Source organism: Balearica regulorum, chromosome 15 (assembly GCF_011004875.1).
Source record: "Balearica regulorum gibbericeps isolate bBalReg1 chromosome 15, bBalReg1.pri, whole genome shotgun sequence".
In the NCBI taxonomy this organism is placed as follows: domain Eukaryota; kingdom Metazoa; phylum Chordata; class Aves; order Gruiformes; family Gruidae; genus Balearica; species Balearica regulorum.
The window spans coordinates 16,755,220-16,778,970 of NC_046198.1; the positions used below are offsets into that span (position 1 = coordinate 16,755,220).

The following is a 23,751-nucleotide window of genomic DNA, read 5'->3' on the forward strand; positions in this document are numbered from 1 at the left end:
GACCGTCCAGCGGGGCTGAGCTCTACCCGGCTGCCTCTCTGCCTTTACCCAGGGTTTAGCGGACATCCACGTGCCAGCAGCGTAGCCGGAGACTTTTCCTCTGAAGCTGAGGGCAGGAGCCTTCATGTGCAGCAGCACGCAGGGAAGCCTGTAACTTGTGCGGTACCGAGGTGGTGCTCAAGAGGAACAGCCCCAAATCGCCACCTTTCCTCTGCTTTCCCTTTCCAAGAGTTTGACCTCAGACCGCTTTCCTACCCGAATTCGCCCGCTCGGTGGGATTTGCTGGAGAGGGTCCCATCGCTGGACCGCATCCCTCCCACCCCGCCTCTGGCAAGGACCCGATACGTCAGCGCAGGGACGTGGAGCCAAGCAAGGCGATGCTCGGTGCGGTCCGTGGGATCAAAGCTCGCTCCTTACTCCTGCTCCTCGCCTTGGCTTCAGAGGATGCGAGTACGTACGTTTTCACTTTGCTCATAAACCAGCCGCATCCCTGGTGAAACTCTGCTGTGCTGACGGCGGCTTCTCCTACAGCGAGCTTTGGAGGACAGCGCTGCTCTCAAAACTGCTTTCTCAGACAAGGCCACCGCTCTCAGCCCCGCTCCATCCCTACGAGCCCCTGGTTCCACCGCCACCTCCCGCGGGGCCGGGCCGCCCCGGCTGCCTTCCCCGGGGCGCGGGGCCGGGTTTCCCGCCCTGAACTGCGGCCCCGGGCCCTCTGGAGGTCAGTGTCTGCCCGCGCTCCGGCCGACCTGTTGCACCCGCGGACGTTCCGCGGGCAGGAGCCCGCCTGCTCGGAGCCGCCGCCAGCCCCCTCGGAGCGCAAACCCCACGCGTGTTTTACCGAGCCGAGGGGGGCGGCGGGGCTCCCGGCCCCCGCGGTGCCTGCGCGGCCGCGGAACACCGGCGGAGCCGCTCCCGGCCCGCTGGGCGCTGCAGCCGCGCCCTCCCCGCCCGCCCCCCGCCCGGGGCGGTGCCGTGCCGTGCCGTGCCGTGCCGTGGCGCAGCGGGCGCGGGTGGAGCGGAGCGGAGCGGAGCAGCGCGGCGGGAGGCGCCGTGCGCGCCCCGCGGAAGATGGCGTACATCCAGGTGGGTGCGGAGCGGCGGCGCTGCGGGACCCCGGCAGGATCCGGGGGGGGGGGGTGTTGTCTGGGGCGTGCGCGGGGGGACCCCCTGCTCCGTCTGCGGGACGGGTGCCGGTGCCCCCCGGCGCTCCGGTGCCCCCCGGCGCTCCGGTGCCCCCCGGTGCTCCGGTGCCCCCCGGCGCTCCGGTGCCCCCCGGTGCGGGTGCGCAACTTCGGGTTAAGTTCTGGGCAGGAGTTCCCGGCGAGGGGGGCAGGCGGGGCCGGGGCAGGAGCGGGGCTTGCAGCCCCCAGCCCTCTGCCCTCTCTGCCGGGGGCAGCGGGGTGTCCCCGGGGGGGTGCGAGCCGCACGAGGACTTCTTGCGGGGGGGAGGAGGAGGAGGAGGAGGAGGAGGAGGAGGAGGAGGAGGAGGATGCTCAACCCCGCGGGCGGACTGAGATGCGCTGGGGACCGAGTCGGCCCCTCCAGGCTGGGCAGAGCCCGGCGGGGTGGGGGGCAGAGCCCGGCTGGGTGGGGGGCACGGCCCCGCGGGGTGGGGGGCAGAGCCCGGCGGGTGGGGGGCACGGCCAGCCCCGGCCTTGGGCGTCCTGGCTGGGACCCGCCGGCGGTGCGGGGCGGAGCGGGGTTTGGGGCTGGTTTAAATCCTGAGCGATTTTCCCCTCCGGCCCTGCAGTTCCCGGCTCCTGTTTTCCATCCGTAGCTCCGAAGGCTGCCGCCCAGTTTTAAGATAAACCCGAGCGGAGCATTTCCAGCTGCCCGGGGGGGGCCGGCGCTGGGGCCTTGATACAGACACCCCTGTCCGCGCCACCCGTGACCCCCCGTCCCGCGGGGCCCTGTCCGCCTCCAGCCACCCGCCGTGCCCCCGCGGCCCCCCTCCCACTCGGGGCAGAGCCGGCTGGGTGGGAGCTGGCTGGAGCCACCCGTGGGTGAGCCCCGGGAGGTGGCCGCGGCCGGGTGGGTGCGGGGCTCCTGGGGACCCCGAGTGGGGCCGGGCAGGCTCATTGGCAGCGCCGCTGTCGGGGCCCCCCGTGTGCGAGGCGGGGGTGCCCGGGTGGGGATGAGGGCAGAGGGGGGACCCTGTTATTCCCGTGCTGTGGCGTTGGTCAGGGTGGGGTGGTGGGAGGCCACCCATGGGCGCGTGGCTGGGGGGACCCCACTGTCCCTAGGCTGTGTCGTCCACTGTGGTGGGGTTTGCGAGCCTTCCCTGGGGGTGTAACTGCAACAACGTGGTCCGTCACCAGTGGGGACCCCACCCTGCTGCAGCATCCCCGGGGACACTGCCAGGGCAGGTTGTTGTAGCTGGTCCCTTCACCTGCCTGTGACCAGTGGCTGTGCCGCTTTGGAGCGGGGGGCCCTCCCCGTGGGCCCGGGCAGGCTGGGGGTGCTGGTGTGAAGCGGGGATGTAGCCCTGCCCTGAGTCCAGGCACGGGGATGCGCCTGGGGCAGCCGCCGTCGGCCCACGATGAAGGTTCGCTCCGGGCTGGGGGCTCCCAGCTGGGTTGTCCTCCGCTCCTCAGCTTGGAGCGACATGGCAGGGCGTGACGGTGTCTCCCTGACCCCGGGGGGCCAAGCCCTTCTCCTGGGGGTGCTGAGCGCGTTGCAGCAGCTTTGCTCCCTGGGATCCCCTGGTGCCTGCTGCTGTCGCGTCCTTCCCTAAACCTCCGCCCTTCCCCAGCGCTGACCCCGCGCCCGCTGTGAGCGAGGTGGAACCGCGCAGCTGGCCGTGTTTGCTCTGCTTTTACAGGTCCCCGCGTTTAAGCCCTGTACGGCCCTGGTTACTTGTTTACCTCTTCTGCACTCTAATGCTTAGTTCGTGTTTCTGTCCTCTCGTTTCCTGGTGGGGATTTGTGGGTGATCACAGAGGCGCTTTACTGTGGCGCCCGGGGGACCGCTGCGCGTTGGTGGGGCTGGTTTCACATCACCGGCGGCCGAGCGTCACCAGGAGGGCTGTTCCACACGAGCCTGCTGCGCGTCCCTGCGGGGCCGTTTGGAAACGCCACTTCCTTGGCACAGCACGTGCTACGGCGTTCGGTCGTGTGGCACGCATCCAGCCGCTTCATCTTAGGGCGGTTTAAATATTCTCGTCGCAGCTTTGCTAAACCGCTGTAGCTTTGGCTGCCGTGCTTTGGCTGCAACTTTGTGTTAATAAGGAATGATAAAGCCCTTCAAGCCACGTAGGATTTTCTCAAGCAGTTGGTCCACGGGTGTCTGGTAAACGCTGTCTCGTCACATCGCACTGCAGCATTCCCGGTCTCTCGCTTTGTGTTTCTAACAAGCGACGGCCTTTTCTCCGAGCACTGGTTTCCAAGAAGTTTGAACGGGCGGCTTGTGCTGAAGCGCGGTCCGTGGGAGAGGTCGTGGAACTAAAGGCAACTTCTGTGTCCCAGCTTCTTCACAAAAGGCTGCTCTTGGCCCTCACGCGAACGTAGAGCTAGAAACCGATTTCTACGCGTGGAAGAGTAAAGTGTTTGGGGGTTTTGTGTAGTTTGGTTTTGGGTGTTTTGGTTTGGTTTTTAGGGATTCCCTCTATGGAAAGACAGCCAGGACAATTAGGAAACTCTTAGGCATGAAAGTGATAGGAAAGACGTTTCAGCAGGCATCTGAAATGCTGCCAAATCTCCAGGTACCGATGAAGTGGGTCAAGTATAATATTCCAAGGGTGGCGTTGGGAGTAAACCACTGTCTGCGATGATTTCTTCCTTTGCTCTAGATTGTCTCCGTGACTTGGAGGAAGTGGCTGCAGTGCAGATTTTCGAACTGGAGCGTGCGACTCAAGTTTTAAGCGCTTAACTTGTATTTTTTTTGTATTCTTCAAGTCACATCTGGGGATGAGGACGAAGGTGCCCAGCTGCCTCAAGTGATGGGTACATAATGGAGAGTATTCTGAGTCTGTGCCCCTTCCTAGAAACGTTGCTTTTAACAAGTCGGCACTGGAGCTGCGTTTATATGGGCTGATTCTGGAGGAAAGCCTTTTTTCCTGTTGTGGCATCTTAACTGGAAAATTTGGATACGGTTTGGTGTCAGCAGCAAGTGGTTCCTGCAATTAGAGACAGGCTATTAAAGAAAAGAAAAGAAGTGGTTGCGTGGGATCCCCGGTTAGCAAGGGGCGGTGGGCAGGATTTCATACTCCAGGATGGGTTTGGGAATTTTGCTCCTGGGGAAGGAGGAGCAGAGGGAGCTTGGTGGGGAGGGACTGGAAGCAGCAGAAGCTGATGCCTGGTCAGGAGACCTCTCCTTCCTCCAACATTTTCAAGGTACCGTCTTGCCAGAAATTCAAGCTCATCCCAGGCTGGGGCATGTCACGGCAGAAAATTTGAAGTTATTTGAGCATTGGTAACCTGTTTTTGTCTTTTTCATTTTGCTCCCCTTTGCTTCATCCTGGATGTCTAAAAGGACAGTTGGAGCCAATAAATGAGGTGAGTTAATCTGATGATTCACTCTCCGCTCTGTCTCCTCGCTCCATCCTGAGGGGATTGTCTCGTATTTTCTGACTCTTTACTGATGTCCTAGATATAAGTAATGCACCACATTTTGGGCTGGTAACTTTATTTTTTGTGTGTGTGTGCAATGTTCAGATTTTGTTTATGGAAAAAAATGTGTGTTTTACTGGAGAAAAAAAAAAAAAAAAGTTCCTGTGGAGTCTTCCCTGCGGATCTGCGTTCCTCGGGGGAAACCCCGTGCGCGGTGCGATAGTGCCCTTGTATCTGCACGCTTGTGAATACTGCAAATGCCTCAAGTATTTTGGGGGGATATCTACGGAGAAAATCTCCCATGCTTTATTTCTTCAGCTTCTTAGGAACATTTCAAGGTCATACACAATCGGAAAGCGATCTGACCCTGGATGCGTACCTGCTGTGCTCCCGCAGCTGCGTGTCTCCCCTCCGTGACTGCGGAGCGATGCCCTTTAGTAGCAGTGCCCTTGCGCTGCTTAATGAGCCGCCTTACGAACGGCAGAAGGCGGAGCTGGCGTGGGGGGGAAATGGGCTGAGGTTTGGCTTTCGGCTCCTCTTGAAGCAAGCAGAGCTTTGGAGTGGCGGGATGGCCGGGGGGATGGCGTGGAAGTGGGGCGGCAGGCTGGTGCTCGCACCCCGTGGTTGTAACAGCGGAGGAGCGCTGTTACGGGTGATGCTGCCACCATGGAAACCTAAGAAATGAAATACTTTTCTGGGTTGAGTAACTTCTTTTTTTTAAAAAAAAAAAAAATATTGTCGAAGGCTCTTCATTAAATTAATCATCACAGCAGAGGGGAGGCATGTGGATCGTGTGCTTTTGCTAATCCATTTTAGTGGCGAGCTTGTTGGGCTGTAACGCTGTATGTGGATGGATCCTACAAATCCTATGTGCTGATACATCTACAGGGACAAAAAGTGTTCACATCGTTGTGTTAATTAAATAGACCCATGCCGGCTTAAATCCGAGCTTTCACTTACCTTCTGTTTTTAATTCCTTCTGTTGAACATTTGCCGATTGTATTAGTTTGTTGATGTGCGTGAAAGCAGCAGCATGTTTCGGCTCTAGCGTATCGCTGTGCCATAGTGTTTTGTAAATCACCCTCTCGCCAACCTACATAATAATACATTGCTACTAGTAATAATACATTGCTACTAGAGGGAAAATACCTGCGGTGAATGCGTCTTTTCCTGCCTTGCATCAGTGAAGTTGGGCTGGTAACTGCATAGCACTTGTCTGTTGATATGGATGGAATAAATATAGTTCTTAATGTTCTGTTGCAGAAGCACAAACATAAATACAGCTGAATGTTATTTCTCAATAGCTATTGATGGGTTGTAATCTTGTACTTTGGTTTCCAATGGCTTCAGGGTCTGCTCGCTAGGATCTCGGATCTCTTGCTGTGCCGGTGGACTTGTAGAAATTGTTGTCAGAAGTGTTTCGACTGTAGCTGTTGTCAAACAAATGAAGATGAAGTTGAAATCCTGGGACCTTTTCCTGCTCAAACTCCAGCCTGGCTGTAAGTTTAGATGCACAATTTCATAGCTTTAACCGAGGAGCAGGGCTGTTCGGCTGTGCTGAGAGTATTGATACGAAATGGCGACAGGACGTTCAGAGGATGTGGGAAGGAGGAACCTCCTGCTGAGGGTGGGAACGCGGGCTACCCAACGGCAAGGGGAAAAAGGGCAGCCCTGTAAGCTCAAATACTAAGGTTAGTCTTTGTAAAACACTTTTCTGATGAGTAAGACAGAAGTTATTTTGTAAGCTGGCATAGCAAGCTGATATCTGGTTTAGTTGTGCACCCTGTTCTAAAGCTGCTTTTCATCTTCAGTCCTATTTCCTCTTCAGAGGGACCAGCCCTCTGGAGCACTTCAACGTACCTGAAATGCTGATGAGGTGGTTCTGAAACATCTTCTTATCCTAGCGTGAAGGTGGTTATCTCCTAGGCGGAGGAAAGGCATACCTCGTGCGTGCTCAAGAGGGGAAATTCATCTAAAGTTTCATTTAGCCAGATCTCCTGCGCCATCTCGGTACTCCTTGAGATTTCCTCTTGAATCATTAAAAACCGGCGGCGCCGCCGGGTTTTTTCTGGGGCTTTGATTGGTGTTTTTGCAAATCCATTACAAAGAAAGTCAGTGAAACCTTCCCTGTTTTATTCCCTCTCGCTTGGGAATTTGCAGCACGGAGGTGACCCTGTGGAGGCGTTAGTGAAACCAAGAAGGGAGCAGAGGTCTTTTAGCGTCTGCTCTACCGCCTGGGCTGTCCTCTGTGAGAGCAGGTCGTTTGATGGACACGGCTTCGGTGTGTCCAGTCGCTGTGGCACAGGAGATGCCTAATTAGTGCATCATATGATGCCCAGAAGTTGGTACCCAGGCACTGAGACAGTTAATTGTATCTACTCCTGCGAGTACCTACTGTTATTCTGCGTCAGGTCTGGAAGGTCCGTGTCTTGGTGCTGCAGGAAATAAATTGTCTCATGTTTAAATTGCAGCCTTGTCTATATGCTCTTTTGAATCCAGGTAGAATAGGATGGTAATTAATACTGAAGCAATAAAAATAGAGATGTTCAAGATGTGTTTGAGTGGTTTTTAAATGTGGAGCAGCATATTTAAGAGTCTGATATATGCCTAGAAATGGATTCACCTGCAATTAATGGGAAATGGAAACAAAATCAATGCTAAATAGGAAAGCGTTGCACACAGGAGAACACAGTGATGAGGTTGCAGTATTGGACGTAGAACGATTGCTGCAGGAGCAGTTACATACTTGGGAACGAGTAGCTAGGCTTGTTGTGAGAGGATGCTTTGGAGTTTCTTGGGTGTGCTGAGGAGCAGAAGGGACACCCTGTGTGTTTGGGGGCGTGGGGTGATTGTCCCACGGTGTAGGTTTTGTCTGCTGGATCCATCTGGCTGGCCAAAGGGGCGTTGTAAGCACTGAAGCTCTGTTCTTCGTTTGATCTCAAAACTCGGATGTGTGGTGACCTTGCAGATGGGCTGGGCTTTGCCACAGGCAGAGAACATGGAGACCTTTGGACTCGTGAAATGCTCTCTCCAGCCTGTGTTGTTTTCCCAGTCCTGCTCCACCTGAAAGGCTCTACGATTAACTTACTGGAATGGCCTTAGGCAGAGGACAGTGCGCTCGGGGGGATGGGGGGGACAAAGCCCACTTCTTCAACCGTGTTGCACTTTATGCTGCACCTACTCATGCTAGCAGCCCCAGGTAGGTCCCAGGACCCCAGCCCAGGTCACAATCCACCTTTCCTTCCAGCTTCAGGCAGTCTGGTGCAGGTAGGGTCTCCCTGTTGTGCTCCAGTGCTGAGGGAAGGCGAGTTCCCAGAGGTAGTGTCCGAGAGGGGCAGCAGGCATCCAAGAAGAGGACACGCAAGCGAAGTGGCCTTGCTTTGCGAGGAGACGTGGATGCTGAAGTCGCCATCTCCTCTGGCACTGCTGCGAATCCCGTGATCTCTGAGGACGCCTGTGAACACGTTGATGTGGAAGCTGAAGATCAGGCTTTGCTTGCTTGGAAAGGCCGATGGCTCCTCGTCCTGACCTGGGATGGAGCCAGGGTGGTGCCGGGGAAGATGGTGATGCTTTCAGCTTCCAGGCTGACTTTGTTGGAAAAAGGGAACCCAGAAATGAGTTGGGTGAGGAGGACAAAGAGAGCAGAGGAGATACGGAGAGGGGATGCGAGGGGGAGGAAGCGAGCCTGCAGAGGAACGAGGCTGTGGAGGATGAAGAGGAAAAGAGAGTAGAAGGCAGGAGACAGAAACGGTGATTTTGTTTGCTGATCAATAGGAGGGCTACGCTTTTTGTGTGTGCAGGTTTAAGGTGGAAACAATCCCATGCAGCTCAGAATTCAGAAGCCAAAGAAGATTTCTATTTTCACTGTGTTGATCTTATACTCTTAAATCTCCGCACACGTTGTTGGAGGTTGTAAACAGTGTCTGGAGTTAGATGTGTGAGCAGAGTAAGGGTTTGGAATTGGTCTCAGAATAAGGTGTTTAATGGGGGTGTTTTTAAGTGCTCAGGGATCTGCTTATGTCAATTGACCCCTCGTCATTTTTTTTTTATTATTTTATTTTTGAAAAGGGGAGGTTTTGATTCAGTGGAAACCCCTAAAATGAAAGACTTGTTTGACACCACCATATTCTGCATGCAGATGCGTGCGTTGAATTTGGGAACAAATCAATTTATTGTATTCCCTGCTCGCAGCCTGAAAGTGTTTTAAAAACAGATCCAGGTTTTCAGCTGAGATCTTTCCCTCTTGCCACTTCTTCGTGGGCCCAGGACACTGGTATAATGCAGAATGCAATTGCTCCTTCCGCACCTCCCCACCCAGTCCCCGGGGGAAAACCGCTTTTATGGTTTTCATTGGCCTACCAGCAAACATCCAAAGGGCCGTGCTTAATAATCCATCCTTTAGGTTTTGCCCATAGGTTTTCCCTTTGGCAGCTCTGAGACACCTTGACGTCCTGAAAATTCAGGAAGGGCTGTTAAAGCTGCAGGTTTAAACCCTTCCTCTTGGCAGACTGTGGATTTTTCTCATTTTCTGATTTTATTTTTTTTTTTTTACAGTGGCAACTTAGGAAAAAAAATTCCTACTGAATTGAGTCTAATTGTATTGACCTGAATGCATGGTAGCTTCTTGTTACGCCACGAGGAGCGCTTGCATCTTGGTCTTTGCAGCACTGGGCTGGGAGCGAGGGTGTGTGTCGGCGCTGCCTGTTGCGGATTATTGTACCTAAACCCCAAAGATAAACGGTGCGTGGTCTGTGAGACTGACCTGAAATCAGGACGCGACTCCTCTTCCCAAAGGTTCGGATTAAACAGAAACAGAGCTGCTTTAACCAGAGCCAAAGTTTATTTGAGGAAAAATTATTGTGGCTCAGTAGCAATTTCCTTACTAAAGGTCATCTGTGTGTTATTAACTCACTATTACGTTTACCCGTTGTAGAACATCCTTAATGCCTCTCTTCCTGATTCCCTTTTCACCCTGCCTTCTCCTCGCTCTGTGCGTTTGCTTCTCAAACACAGGTATATCCCAACGCTACCTACAATTGCGTAGACCCGCATTTAGGCGTGAAAAAGCTGTTTGTGTTCCAAGTACTGATTATACGTCAAACTGCGTGATTTGGACTGCCTTTAATGGGCTGCAGAGTTGTGCAAACATCGTACGCCCCTTTTAGCACAGGACTTGGGTTTCATTATTAGCAGATTTATTTTTTTAATGCGGATGAGTCGTGTGACTCTGCGCTGGTGAGGTTTGCATGGATCCCGCTGTGAACTTTGTGAATCAGGGTAAGAAATTCCAGTTTAAATCTGTTTTATATTTGGGGGGGCCTTTCCTATGAGTTTACTGCTTTTTGCAGAATATGTTTATCGCTCCAGTCCAGTCGTCGGTTACTAAAGCAAATGATTCAACATATTGCCTTTACACCCAGCCGAGCCGTGCCCGTAGAAGGGTGAATCAGGAGCACAGCTCACTCCGTGTTCCTCTTTGCTTTGCTCATCTCATGCCGACGCCTTCCTTGTGATCTGCTGCTGTTTTTTGGAGTACTCTGTCTCATGGATTAACCGAAAGGCTTATTTTGCATGATGCACGCCACGCGTCACGTACCCTTGTGTGCTTTTACTTCCGCTGGCAGATGTCTGCCGGCCGCTCCCCTCTGAACGGGCAGTCGGAGATTCGTCTCCTCCGCTCGTTACTGCCTGCTCTCGCTCTTCCTCTGGTCAAGGTTGGGAGGTCCCGGCTGCTTTTGTGAGCCGCTGTGGCTGCGACGCATCGAGGTTTTTAACCAGAGTGTTGTTTTATGTGAAAACAACATAGAGAGATATATAAGCTGAAATGGCGATTACACGTGGGCTTCTTTATGATGCCAGTCTTCTGTTGAGTCTTCTCAAAGATGCTGCAGCTCGCACTGCACCTTGCTTTGTTACTTAGATCCTGCCAACTTCCCTGCTCCCACCGAGACCCCTGGGCAGTAAAACTGCTATCGTGAGAGTCACCTCTGCTTTGTGGAAGTGGATAGAAAGCAGCCAATTATTTAAAAAGTCATGTCAATAAATAGCTGTTAGTGACTTGTATTTATAAGACCGAGTTTTGAAACCTTAGTGGCGTACCTGCAAAGCAGTGTCTTACGGAGAGAGGTGTGTGGTAGGTTTGAGATGGCGGAGTGTGGTGGTTTCCCATGCCGGTTCCTTCCTAGTGAAGGACGTGCTCCCAAAGCGTAGCTGTGAATTTACAGCAATAAGCTAATGTTTGGGGGTATTTTTTTTTCCCTTCTTTCTTTTTTGTTAAAGACAAATATAATACTTCTGATCAGGATCTGAGCCGCACGTGCCGGTGCGGCCTGTGTCATGCTCTAATGCTGATATAACTCTGTCTGAAAGACAGGGAGGAAGATAAAGAATCTGGTTTTTACATAGGTCTGAAGTCAGTTGCTCAGCGTTTTGCTTGCCAGAGAGATCAGGAGATGCCCTGCAGCATCCAGGGATGTGCACCCAAGATTAGACCCAGGATATCAGAAGGCATTTTTATTCTGTATATACTCCTTTTACTGGGTTGAATCACCCAAAGGTCTCTCGTTATAACAGGATAAGCAGCCAGAATGAGGACAAAGATGGAGACTCTGATAATACAATCAGTGAGCTGCCTCCCACTCTTCAGGATGTTTCCCCTGACAGACGGCGGTCGTCTTCAGATGCATCACGGTCCACTTACAGCCTCACCAGGCGGATTTCAAGTAAGGTCGTCCTTCCAACATTAATGTAATTCTTGTGGGGAAGAAAATCAAACTGTGGTGCTTGCTCTTTCATCTTTTAGACAGGGAATCAAGGCAAGTTGAAGGTACCTGGATTAATATCTCATCCTGTTCTGCAGGAACACAGTGGAAGGGGCCAGCCCTGTTTCTCTTGCTGGAGCGTGTGCGTGGTAATTTCATGTGAAAATGGACAGTGGGGGGAGAGAGTCGCTGAGCTTGCACTTGAGCGTAACTGAGGGTGCGATTAATTGTTTGCAATGCAATGGTGAAAAGTCCCCCTGGGGAGTGTGCTGTGCCGGGCGTCGCACAGACGCACGATAGCCATGCCCAGAGAAGCACAAGTTGACTTGCGCCTGTAACGGCTTCGGTTGAGTTTCTAACAGTCGTATTTGTGCATTTCTCTCGTTTAGGTTTAGAGTCGAGGAGGCCAAGTTCTCCGTTAATTGACATTAAACCTATCGAGTTTGGAATAATAGGAGCTAAGAAAGAAATAGTTCAGCCAACTATCCTGCGAAAAACCTATACCCCGGATGACTATTTTAGAAAATTTGAACCAAGACTGTACTCCCTTGACTCGAATAGCGATGATATGGACTCCTTGACAGATGAGGAGATCTTATCGAAGTATCAGCTGGGCATGCTGCATTTTAGCACTCAGTACGACCTGTTGCATAACTACCTAATAGTGCGAGTCATTGAGGCTAAAGATCTGCCCCCTCCGATTTCTTACGACGGTGCAAGGCAAGACATGGCTCACTCCAACCCCTACGTGAAGATCTGCCTTCTTCCCGATCAGAAGAACTCCAAGCAGACCGGAGTGAAACGCAAAACGCAGAACCCGGTGTTTGAAGAGAGGTACACATTTGAAATCCCCTTTTTAGAAGCCCAGAGAAGAACTCTGCTTTTAACCGTAGTGGATTTTGACAAATTCTCACGCCATTGTGTTATTGGCAAAGTGTCAATGCCCTTGAGCGATGTAGACCTTGTGAAAGGCGGACACTGGTGGAAAGCCCTTGTGCCTAGTTCTCAGGTAACAGCATTTATCAGATTATTGCCACAATTTTTCTCGCTGGTTTTTTTTGTGCAGTTCCTTTGCTTGTTGGCAAGTAATGCAGTTTCTAATTAGTCATTGTCATTTTGTTAGTACAGCATCCGCCGGGTCGAAATGATGTTGGGCCTGTAAGTGGTCTTACGGCTAACAGCGTGAGGTAGAGGAGCTGTCCTCCTTGCCATTCAGAGGAGGTGCCCTGGCAAAAGATCCTGTGTCAACTCTAGTGAGAATAAATCCAGACTGCTTTTGAAGTCTGCGCCTTTCGGAAGCTCTTTCTTGTCACTGCCGTGACCTGCGTCCTTTCCTCGACGCCGCAGTGACGCTGTCCCATCCGGGTCGCCCCTGGGGTGGTTAACGTGACTGTGCTTTGGGAGCATGAGTTGAACCACTGGTGCCGGTTCAGTAATGATTTGATTCAAGAAAGTGTATAGAAGACAAAATCTCTGCGGGCTCACGGCATAATGCACGAGTGAAAAGCGGCAAGGTAGCGGTAGATGTATTTTCCTGATGTCCCTGAAGTTTCCTTCAGGAAACATTTTGCCTGATGTAAGTGGCACGTTGCGTGCGTGCAGGTTTGGGCGTGCAGTCTGGACTAGATTCGACTGTCCGATGGGATGGGAAGAGGACATGCAGAGGGTCCGTGTGCTTCCGTGTCTGTCCCGAGGAAAGGGCCCCGGGCAGTGCCACTGCCTCGCCCGCCAGGAAAAGAGCTGTTCAACGGGAAGGTCTGAGCTTTGCAACCAGGAGCGGCCGTTAGCTACCGCATTTGGTACCGGCAATGTCACCTCCATAGCTGGGGGCACAGGACTCCGTAAAACGCCAAGCTAAGAGCGTAGCATGAGCAGCATCCCAAACCTTCGTGCTAAGGACAGGAGTACGGCTCCGGGTGGGTACGGCAGAGTTGCCTGTCCCAGTTCCTTGCCGGCTCTGGGATTGCAATTTCTAAGTTTCAGAGCCTTTGATGAATCAAAGCCCTGTGTGAACTAGGATGGGTCACGCTTTCTTTGATTTTTATGTGTTCACAAAAGGGTGGCGTAGCCAGAGGTATTAGATGAGATGAGCGGTAAATCACTGGCCTCATGCTGATTTGTGGCGTGGGTCTGAGTGCCTGATTCAGAGTGGAAACTCGTGATCGGACACTTGCGGAGGTAAAACGCGCCGAGCGGTGTTTATACGTGAAGTCAGCAGGGTCTCTGACCCTGCTTTGGCCCCGCTCTGGGTGCAGAGGGGCTGGGGAACGCTTTTCCCCCTTCCTCAGACCTCCCGCGGTGTGTGAGGGAGAAGGTCGAGATGGCCGATAACGCAAGCGAGCCCGCTAGATCTGCTGCAGTAGGAGCGTTAGGGATTAGGGATTAGCCTGAGCATCGCTCGTGCAAAAAGGAAAGTTCTGAAAGTTGGGCGCAAGGCAAAATCGTGGGGTCCCTGAGCGAGTCTTTCTGCAGGACGTGGCTTGGTGGCAGCGGGATCCGCTTTGCTCGGCGGAGTGGCAGTGGGGCTGAGGGGACAGCCGTGTTACGAAATGGTTCGTAAGGAAGATGAACGAGGACAGATATTCCTGCGTTCCCCTCCCTGCCTGGGCCTTTTCCCCAAACCTTTATTTACAAATGCCTGCAACAATCCTTCTTCTCTTTGGTATTCGTGGTTCATCACGGGCTCTGCGCTGTGTGTCCCAGGACGGAACTCTCCTCGTTGCATCCCGTTATCCTCCCGTGATTCACACCATGCAGCCTTGCTTCCCCCTGCCCCCCCCGCTTTTCCATGATAAATATTCTCTGGGTTATATATCTCTTTATCAGTAACGTGGATTCATTCCACAGCTAATACAGACCTTGATTAGAGAAGATCATCTCGGCCAGCCCTTCCCCCCTCTCCAGAGTCTCACTGAAAGCTGTTGCTGTTTTCAGCAGTGCTCTCTGCTTCACCGGGATTCAAGATAAATCATTTATGCAGAAATTGGCATTTCTGATATTTATAAAAGGAAGGAGAGAAAGAGAAAACTCCCTTCGAATGGGCAGGCCTAACCTCACAAGCCTTTTGCATTTATCTGCTTCCTATCATATGGAAAAACTTAATTTAAGCAAAAAGTCCTTCGCACCTTGATTACCAAAATGCCTTGTTTTGGTCTTTTCATCCTTCCTCGTTCTTTTTGGCCGGGCCTTAGCTGACAGACTGCGACCGCAAAGAGAACAGCAGCGCTTGTGCTAGGATAGCCACGGAGGGTGTCTGGTATCATCTTCCCATGTTTTCTTGGTGATAAGATTTTTAAAGTTCATTGAATAAGGCGTATTTTCTCTTAGTAGTGATTAAAGTTAAATGCATTGATCGAAGGGTTAAAATAAACCCTGGAAGAAGTAAAACAATAAAGCTCATTACATTGAAAAACTGCATTTTAATGTCTTGCACTTACAGCGATGCTTGTGCTAGAAAATTGTGAGGGTTTTTTTTCCTTTGATTGCTACTTGGAAGATTCTGCCTGTGGAATGATAGATTTGACGTGTTGACAACTTTTTTTATACTTCTCACTTCTTTGCTTGATTAGATGAGGGACAGATAGCCTTTCTTAGTTTCTCGTTGGGTTGAACCCGAGTCAGTTCTGGTCAGGAGTCGATGACAATTTTCCAGGCTGGGTTGGCTGCCCCAGGGCTCTGACGCGGAGCAGCAGCCCCCCCCCAGCGATAAGGATCGCGGCGGAGAAAATGCTGGAGCAGGTGCTTGGAAAACCAGCAACAGGCGGGAGAGGAAAACAGACAGGCATAGACGTGATATGTAAAGATGAAAGACACAAAACGCGTGAATTTTTTTAACTGGCATTTATAGGCAGAAACATGATGAGCTGGAGAGATGGAGGAAAGTGAGTGCAGATGGCAGGAGCTGTGGAGAAGGTTTTATCTTCATACCGGTGGGAGTGGGATGGGGCATGGTTTGTGGAAGAGCAGCGGCCTAAAAGGTATCGGCTAAGATGAACGTCTGTTTTGCGCTTGCCATACCCACCTGGAGGCCATTGCCGTGGGGCGTGCTCAGCACGTCAGGTGCTGAGTCCTTGTCCCACCATCACGCTGAGCCCCGTCAAGCCCAGAGCTGGGACGCTGCCTCAGTGCGGGACTATGCCGGCATGAGTGAGCCCTGCTAAAAAAGACGGGGGACGCCAGCAACCTTTCGGTGTGGGCAGGGACGGGTGGGTTTGTGCCAGGCTGAGGCATGGTCCAGCTTCTGCAGCCAGCAGCTCCTTTGGCTCCGCTGCGAGCTGGACCGGGATAAGGTCCGTAGGGCTGTGGATGGGACCTACAGCTCCTCAATGGGCGAAAGCCCATCGTCATTAATAGCAGAATATCTTCATTACCACCTCATGGAGCTGCTTGTTAACTGACAGCCCGAGAACTTACCTTGGGCGTAACGAGGCGGGCTGCGCGGCATTGCCGTGCTCGTTGTGTCGGGAAAGGGTCGTCAGAGAACCCGAATGCGGGTGAGCAGCGTGCTGTCCTCTCAGCCTGGAGGAACCAGCGCAACGAACCGCTCGATGCGAAGCTTCAGGCAGAAGACTGTACCTGTACAGAAGTGCTTTTGTAGTTCAGATTATGGACCGAGCGCTTGGGGGATTGGGTCCCACGCGGAGGCACGGGGCAGCTGCCATCCAACGTATCATCAGAGCCAGGAGCTGGGCGGAGGGACTTACTCCTCGTAGGAAATGTCAGTGCAGGTATTGCCAGACTCTTTATCCTGGGTAGTTCTGGGAGGCTTTTCCTTGCAGGGTAATTAATGTGTTTCTAAAGCTGCCCATGGAGTAGCTCTTGAGTCCAGTCCCCATAGGAACACTCTGCGCTCCCAAAATATCCCCTTAGATGTGTGTGGCTTTGCTTAATTACCATGAACGAAGTTGGCAGGCCTTGCTGTAGCTGGGCTCAGATTCGCACATTTTGCCGTTAAGATTAATTCTGAAACACATGTTCAGGACCCCAAGTTTTACTGACATATGATTCATTTGTCTTTCAGCAGATTTGAGTGGGCAGGAGTAAATGTTTTAGACCAGCAGTAATGAGAGCTTGGAGATCATTCCGCAAAAGAAAAAAAATTTGCCTGGTCACGGTGGGAAAATAGCATAAAAATTCCTTCTCCCCTCAAATTAAGCCATTTTTATGGTAGAAGGGGTATGTATTGGACTTGCTTTTTTAACTTTGTACTATGAGTGCTCTAGAATGACAGTCATTTAAGGAGCTCTCAGCTTTTTGCGTTCAAAATGGTATGTGCTCCACAAATGCAGTGGTTTTTCCGTGGCAGGTCTCTGCAATTTTTGATTCCCGTCTCAGGGATAAGTACCATGAGAGGTACTGCACTGTTGTTCTTACCGTGCCTTGGTTGGGAAGGAAAAGGGAGAAAGGAATTTGAAATTCAGGTAATGACTCATTTTGGTTATGGCGTGTGGCTCGGAGGCCTCCAGATGTACCGGGTTTGTTCTTGGCACCCTTCTTCCTTGGCTTACCCAGTGCAGCCCTGAGAAGGAGCCATCCTTGGGGGATGTAGGTGATGCCTTCTGTTGGGTAGCACAGCGTGGTATTGAAAATAACGCCAGCACCCCTCTCGTACAGGCATAGAGCGCTGGAGAGGCAGAGACTTGGTTCGGGGGGTTGGCACAACAGTTGGCTCAAGGTGGTGTGTGTTGGTGTGGAATGGGGGTCCGTGTTTGTGACACGGTCATGGGAAATTAAATATGAAAGTGAATGTTGTCAGGATTTTTCCTTTTCTTCCTTTTTTTTTTTTTTTTTATTATTTCAGCAGTCCAAAAGCTTAGCGGCTGGTTAATTAAAGAATGATGCGAATCGCTGGTGACGGTCGTGGTTTGGTTACGTGGGGCTATGCTTGCTCGTTAACGGGATGTTAGAATCAACCTGGCAGTTTACCCGTGTTGGCAGGAGAGGTGCTGGGCAAAGCCTGGCTGGAGGTGGGATGCCACCACCCCGCAGGTCTCTGGAGTTGAGGGAATGTGACGGGATGCCGTGACGGACGCTTGTCTGTCACGACGACAACATGTTTGGCTCTTAACCTGTGGTTTGTTGTTGTACTGTGGCTTAGGACATTCTACCATCTTTCTTCCACTCTGTACCTTTATTTTTCCCCTGATCCGTTTCAGTGGGTTTTTTTCCCTTTCCTTTTCCAGTCTCTAAAGCTTCAGCACTGAGAAATTTTTCTTCTTGATCATTTTCTCTTCTTTGTCTTTATCTGTCTCTTCTGCTTCCAGCTGGTATCTCAGTCACCTGTCCCTCTGTGCTGGTCACTCCGTACCCTTTCTGCGGAGGACGGGGATGCTGTGGGGTGTATTTTGCTGAGGAGGGGTTGGTGGGGGATGTGGGCAGGACCTCTCTGTAGGAAATCTTCTTCCCAAAGGTCCTGGCACAGGAGAGGTTTTCTCATGGCCAACCAAACTGATGAAAGCCAGTTAGACTTTAGAAGGGATTTTGTGACTCTCTTCATCATGCATCTCCTCGGCGCCTGTTACGTAGGTAACACTGTTCTTATCCGTTGGTAAGGATACTTTTTTTTTTCAGGTTCTGGTCCTTACTAGCTGAGCCTTCCTGCAGTGATGGCTGTGTGTCACAGGATGCTGTAGAAAGCCTGTTAGAGCAAACTGTTCTAAACCATCGGTTTTCTAATGTGCCTGGAGGTACCATCACAGATAACCTTGAGGAGGAAAATCAATCTGAAACTTCATTAGGAGCGTTGCATAGATGTCTGTGCTGATGTAATGTGCTCTGGTTCCCATCGGGAACCGGGGAGGGATTCAGCTGCCGAGTTTTGCTGGTGGTGTAGCAATGCACAGCAAACAGTCTGGGGGGGCTGCAAGGAAAGAATTGCCCTAATCCAAACAAGATGCGCAAATGGCATTAATTAAAAAGTCGTCTTCCCTTGAGGGTAGCCTCTTTGTGTTTCAGAGATGACAGAAAAGGAAAAAAAAAAAAACAAACCAAACCAAAAACTTCTTATGCGTGTCTGGTTCAACCCAAACGGTGACTGCAGAAGGTTCTGGATCACAGGCGAGCCCGAGGCTGCAAATCCAAACGCCTGGCTGTGTAATACAGCTGCGGAGAGGAACAGCCAGGAGTGAAATGTTAATCAGAGCTTCAGGAGAGTCTCAGACATCCCAGACTTGGTGTCACTCCGCACCTCATCAAACAGGAAATTGCTTTTCCAGGGTCATCTGGGATCTCGGCACAAATCAGCGCATCATCAGCATAATAATGGCAGCTAAAATGATGCCTTTGCAGTCGGTGCCTGAGGAGCACCTCTGCACACTGCGTTCTGAGAGCAAAATATTCAAGGCGAAACCAACAGCGTTTTAGTTTCCTGATGAAAAGACCTAGGAAAAGTAAAATTCTGGCACTTCCTCTCCCTAGGGCGAACAACGTGCCCCCGACGCCTCCCGTGCGTGAGCATCCCTCTCCTCCGCTCAGCCCCTGCGCGAGCCTGGGGTTTGGGGTGGCTCCGGTGTGCGACGGAACGAAAGCCGTGCTCCTGTGCCCTCAGCGCCCCGGCAAGATGTGTCGTAGCACCCTTGCTGATAAAGTGCCTCTAAACGAGGTGATGGGCGAGGGTCGCTGGTTACGGCAGCACGGAGTTTTTCCGAGGCGCAGGTGAGCTCGGCGGGTCCCTGGGCTGGAGGAGCACCCTGGGCAGCCCCGCCAGCCGCCTCAGACCTCTGCGGCCACTCGTCCCTCCCTGAGCTGAGTCTCCTGCCTGACCTGTTACGAGAAGGGTCCCATTTCTCCATCTCGCAGTGGACCCCGCTGTGCTCCCAGTTGTCTCCGTTTTACCTGCCGAGCCAGCGAGCCGTTAAGCCGCAGCTCTGTTGGCATCCCCATCTTCATCTCGGACGCACGCTGTGCCACCAGCGCGCCTTATTCGCAAGCCTGTCACGTCAGCAAAGGTATGTCAGCCGTGGCGTGAGCTTGTCGGGAGAAGCACGGGGAACCGAAACCTGAGGAGGTACGCCTTGTACCTCGGGCTTCTTGGAGCAACCCGTTAATTCCGTGCCTGACTGCTAACGATGACTGGTGACCAAAGGACAGGAGAAAGCTAGCGAGCGTGGCATGGCACAGCACGGCACGGTGGAGGCAGAGCCGGTCCGACGTGCCGGGGAGGAACGTGTGGTGGCTGGTGGCCACCGGTCCCTTTTCTCGAATGCTTGATGTCCCCTCAGGGCACCACGGCAGGATTTGAAACATGTTTCCTAGAGCCTTGCGGCTAAGCTAGCAATAATGTGTTTATAAATCAGAGGCAATTCAGTGCTCGAGTTAAGTGCCTTGAAAAGGCTGAGTCACTGGTACCGGGAGGTGAGCCATCCGGGGAGCCGGGCTTCCTTCGGAGAACACCTTTGGTTATCGCTGCAAACGCTCTGCCTGCCACGGGGCTGTTGCTTTCCCGCTGGGTTGGAGCACAGCCATCCTGCCGGCCTCTCTGGGCTGGATTCGATGTTCCATTCCCTAAGGTAATTAGCAAAAATCTGGGCGTGCTTGAAAGGCATTAAGGGACAGAAGGTGGTATTCAATTTGGGAAATTGGGCCTGATCTGAGACTCATTAAAGCTGGTGGTGGTCTGTCTTCTGACTTCAGCGGCTCACACTTACAGAGTATAGCATTTTATATCTCACCTTACTCAAATTTAAGCCCAGATATTCAAAAAGACTATTTTTCTAGAGGTGCCAATATTCCCGTTAGGTTATGTCCTATGGGAAATCATGGATTTAGCCTTAGCTTTCCCTACAGAAGGCCCGGCAGCAGCGTGACGGCTATGTTAGGGTGGCTCCTTCGATAACCTCTGCAGGGGTGACGGGACACGGTGCTGGGGAGGGTTCAGGTCGGGGTAGATGTCTGGTTCTCCTGCCTGTGCCTCGGTGGGTGTTAGATGCCCGGTCTGATATTGTCGGTGTGAAACGTGGGGCAATTTTTTAAAAATGGAGCATAAACGTAAGTGCGTTGGAAGTGTGCGGATCTGCCTTCCCGTGCTCCTCCCTGACCCGGGGAAGCCCCTTAATTCCTGCCGGTCTTGGATACGGTCAACAGGTTCCACCAATGGACGGGTCCAGGAGTAATTACTGCAAACCCTAAGGTGGATTTTCAGCACTCTAAGCTTGAGGTGACCTGGGAGGTCCCGGGTCCCTGCCCAGTGCCAGCTTGCCTCCTGGCTGTGCCAGGGCTTTGGTATTTGTGGCTGGAGTTGTTTGATTGTCTCTTCCCAGCAGGTAAAAACATTACTAATGAGTTTCCTAATTTGTGCTGTCCGAATGTGCCTGAATTTCTAGGAATTGAAGCCTGCATGGAACCTGACACGGCGGTGAACGCAAGTGGGGAGTAAGACTGGATGCATTAAAAATGTTGTTGGTATTACAAAAAATGGGCTGAGGCCACAGGGTACCTCAGGTACCCCTGTTGTGGGTGGCGTTTTGGCGCTGTGACGCGTCGTTACTCTCCTGGTGGTACATTTAGAAGTCACCGACTGTTCTCGATGATAGACACGTCTTCAGGCTGTTCCAGCCACAGACCTGAGAGGAGCAATTTTGGGGAAAATCAAACCAAAAATGATAGTGTTGGTCATTTAAATCACCTTGGATGTGAGACTCTTAGATCTTTATGCTGTGCAGCCATTGGGCACAGTGGCGTAGGTAGGTACCTACGTATACCTTGCAAGAGCTGTGAGCATGGTGTGCGTTTTGGGTCAGGTTTGTGTTGGGGAACGGCTTCCTGATGGAATGAGTTTGGAGTAAGAAATCAGATGCTTTTTTGATGTGGGAGAGGGGCTGCGGGGAAGGTCAGGCCGAAGGTGGGCCAGCTTGGGCCGGACCCTGCCGGGTTGGCTCTGGAGCTGGCTCCTGGGGCAGCAGAGCACGCAGGGAGGGTGCCTGGGTTTGCCGTAGGATCCGTGATGTAGATCCGCTCTTTTGGCCCAGGGACTGAGTCAGGGTGCTGCTGTTGTCCCGCGGGTGCTTCCCTCGTCCCTTGCTCGTGGAACGCGTGGGGCTGAGCGCGCGGGGGTTGCTGTGCCAGCTCCTGAAACGCAGAGACCTTTGATGTGAAGTCAGGCAGCCTGTTGCCATATTTTCCGTAGAAAGCCAAAAAAAGGATATTGAATTAAATTGAATTGTATTATGTAGCATCTGCAGTGCAGAACTTCCTCAGCTTGCCACCTGCTCCTGCATGCCACGCATGTCCCGCTGCCTTCGCTGGGAGTAGTCAACAGGAACAGGAGAGGAAACAAAAGTGCCTTGGGAAAAGCTTTTAATACCATTACCTGACATCGGTTTTGGTGTTTGGCTCGTTAGGTGAGGAGCCGAGTGGCCTGCCGTTAGCGGGAGCCGCTCTGTGCTGCCGGCGGCCAGGCAGGAGATGCTGTGCCGCTCCTGGCAGAGGGTCGGGGCTTTTCCCCCGAGTGCCTCCTCGGGTTCGGTCCGAGCCCTCTGGTGCATCTGCGCTCAGTGGAAATCGTGCGTTTCCATTTGCAGCTGGATATTGGTGAGCTGGTTGGGTTGCTCGGCAGTGCTCGCCTCAGTTTCCCCAGAGCCGCTGGTGGCTTTGCCGGGGCTGGGTACCCCGTGCGCTGGCCCATCTGCTGATGAGCCCGGTTCTTCGGGTCCGTTCAGGCTGCGACTCTGTCTCAGAGCATTTTTCTTTATAGTCTACCCAGTCCTGATTTCTGTAATCTAATATTTGGGGTGTCATTAAAGCTATTTAAGCCTTTCGTTACGATTGCAGTACCACATCAGCTCCTTTGCCTTTTGGGAACGGGCTGTGACCGCCCGATCTAGGCTTGGTTTTGAACTGTTTGGCTCTGGGGGATGAAGACCCTGCGTGGACCTGAGAGGATGGGTCCTGCCTGGGCTGGCTGGTGTGTCTTCAGTCTCCAGAGCTGTTTCGCTGTGTGCCTTTTGCATCCGACAGTAACAGCAGCTCGGAGCCAGGCCGTGCTAAGGCGGAGAGGTTATTTTAAGCTGTCACGTCTGAGGAGCAATGGTGTCAGTTCTCCAGCTCTTCTTTTTTTTAATTACTAGTTTTAAGCATCATTAGGTAGAAGGAGAAGAAGTAATGACAGAACAGCTCTACTGACGTGAAGCTCTGGCCGTGGTACAGCCTGATGAACGGCAAGGGCACAGCTAAGCTGTGCCGTGGTCTCTGGGTGGAACGGGCTGGATGCCGAGGGGATGTCTCCTCTGAACTGCCTTCCTGTGACCAGGGGTGCGTTAACCATCTCGTGCCTGAACGTCCCAACTGCCTGGTGTGGTGAGGAAGAGGATTCCTTCCACAGCGGGTCTGTGTTTGGTACGTTAATGAAGATGTGAGGTCAGAACCACCTGGAACCGTTCAGCATGGAGTGGTGGGAGCTGCTGACCCTGTGTTCCTTCCTCCTTGTAGGTGCTCTCTGCGTGATTGCTGAGAAGCTGGTGAAGGATCAGCGGTTAAAGAACGATCTTCACCTGGGCATAGGGTTCTTTCTTGTTTCTGCTCAGCCTGAGGTACCACCAGATGGTTCTTGGTCGCAGCTTAGAGCGTGACTAAAATTTGGTTTTCAGGCACTTAGACAAATGGGATTTATTTAATTTGTCTTCCTGCTCTTCCCTTCCCCTTCAAGCTCTGTTCTGAATTTCCACGTTCCCTTTTCCCTGCAGAACGAAGTGGAGCTGGGAGAGCTGCTGTTGTCCCTGAACTACCTACCCAGCGCGGGAAGACTGAACGTGGACATCATTAGAGCAAAACAGCTCCTTCAGACAGACATGAGCCAAGGTTCAGGTAAAGGGCAGCGCGTTTCTCACGTGACTCGTGCACGGCTTAGATGTGCCTTTAAAGCAGATCAATGGTGAGGCTGCAATGTGTGGGGCACCCGAGGGGGGATTTGGATGCTCCGTTCCTGTTAATACAAGGCGCCGGGTATTCATTTCGTGTGTCTACGGATACACAGCCAACAGTAACGGCAGTACGTGGAGCGCTTACCCTGCGATGAAGTGGAGGGTGTGAATACCTCTGCCATAGCTCAGCTCCGACGCAGGGTGAGGTGAGGAACCAGGAGCCTCTAACTCCCCGCCGGGTCGCGTGCCCTGAGGCAGCCCCTGGGTGGCTGCGCGCCGTTTTGCAGATGCGCGTGCCGCCTGCTCGCGCCGCGGTGGGGTCCTTTGTGGTACCTAGCTGCTCTGTGGACGGCGTGAGGTTTTCCCAGTGCCCGTGCGTTGCTCCCTGCCCTTTCTGAGCGTGCTGGCTGGTAATTGCTTCGTGCATTTGTCCTCAGGTGTTTTTCCCATGTTCCCTGCTCCAGCCGCTGCCAGAATATTGGCATTTCCCAAAAAGAACAGCGTACTTGGCCTCTGTCAAGGCTGCCATTAATTGTGGTTTTGGCAGGAAGCGTTTTTAATCCAGCTGCCTGACTTTTGTCTCCG

The 23,751-nt window shown here is 52.6% G+C and overlaps 2 protein-coding genes across 3 annotated transcripts in view; both read left to right on the forward strand.

The window, feature by feature from the left end:
• Nucleotides 1-16,614, forward strand: part of ITPRIPL2 (ITPRIP like 2) — a 34,614-nt gene extending 18,000 nt beyond the window's left edge. Inside the window, exon 3 of the mRNA XM_075767925.1 lies at nucleotides 16,600-16,614. The gene's annotated coding sequence lies outside the window, so the exon portion shown is untranslated. The remainder of the gene's footprint in view (nucleotides 1-16,599) is intronic.
• Nucleotides 934-23,751, forward strand: part of SYT17 (synaptotagmin 17) — a 38,926-nt gene continuing 16,108 nt past the window's right edge. For both annotated transcript variants that reach the window (XM_075767180.1, XM_075767181.1), the window contains exons 1-6: nucleotides 934-1,086; nucleotides 4,479-4,496; nucleotides 5,901-6,049; nucleotides 11,124-11,272; nucleotides 11,701-12,320; nucleotides 22,990-23,110. In XM_075767180.1, the coding sequence (XP_075623295.1) occupies nucleotides 1,072-1,086; nucleotides 4,479-4,496; nucleotides 5,901-6,049; nucleotides 11,124-11,272; nucleotides 11,701-12,320; nucleotides 22,990-23,110 (1,072 nt within the window). In that variant the 5' untranslated portion in view covers nucleotides 934-1,071. The remainder of the gene's footprint in view (nucleotides 1,087-4,478; nucleotides 4,497-5,900; nucleotides 6,050-11,123; nucleotides 11,273-11,700; nucleotides 12,321-22,989; nucleotides 23,111-23,751) is intronic.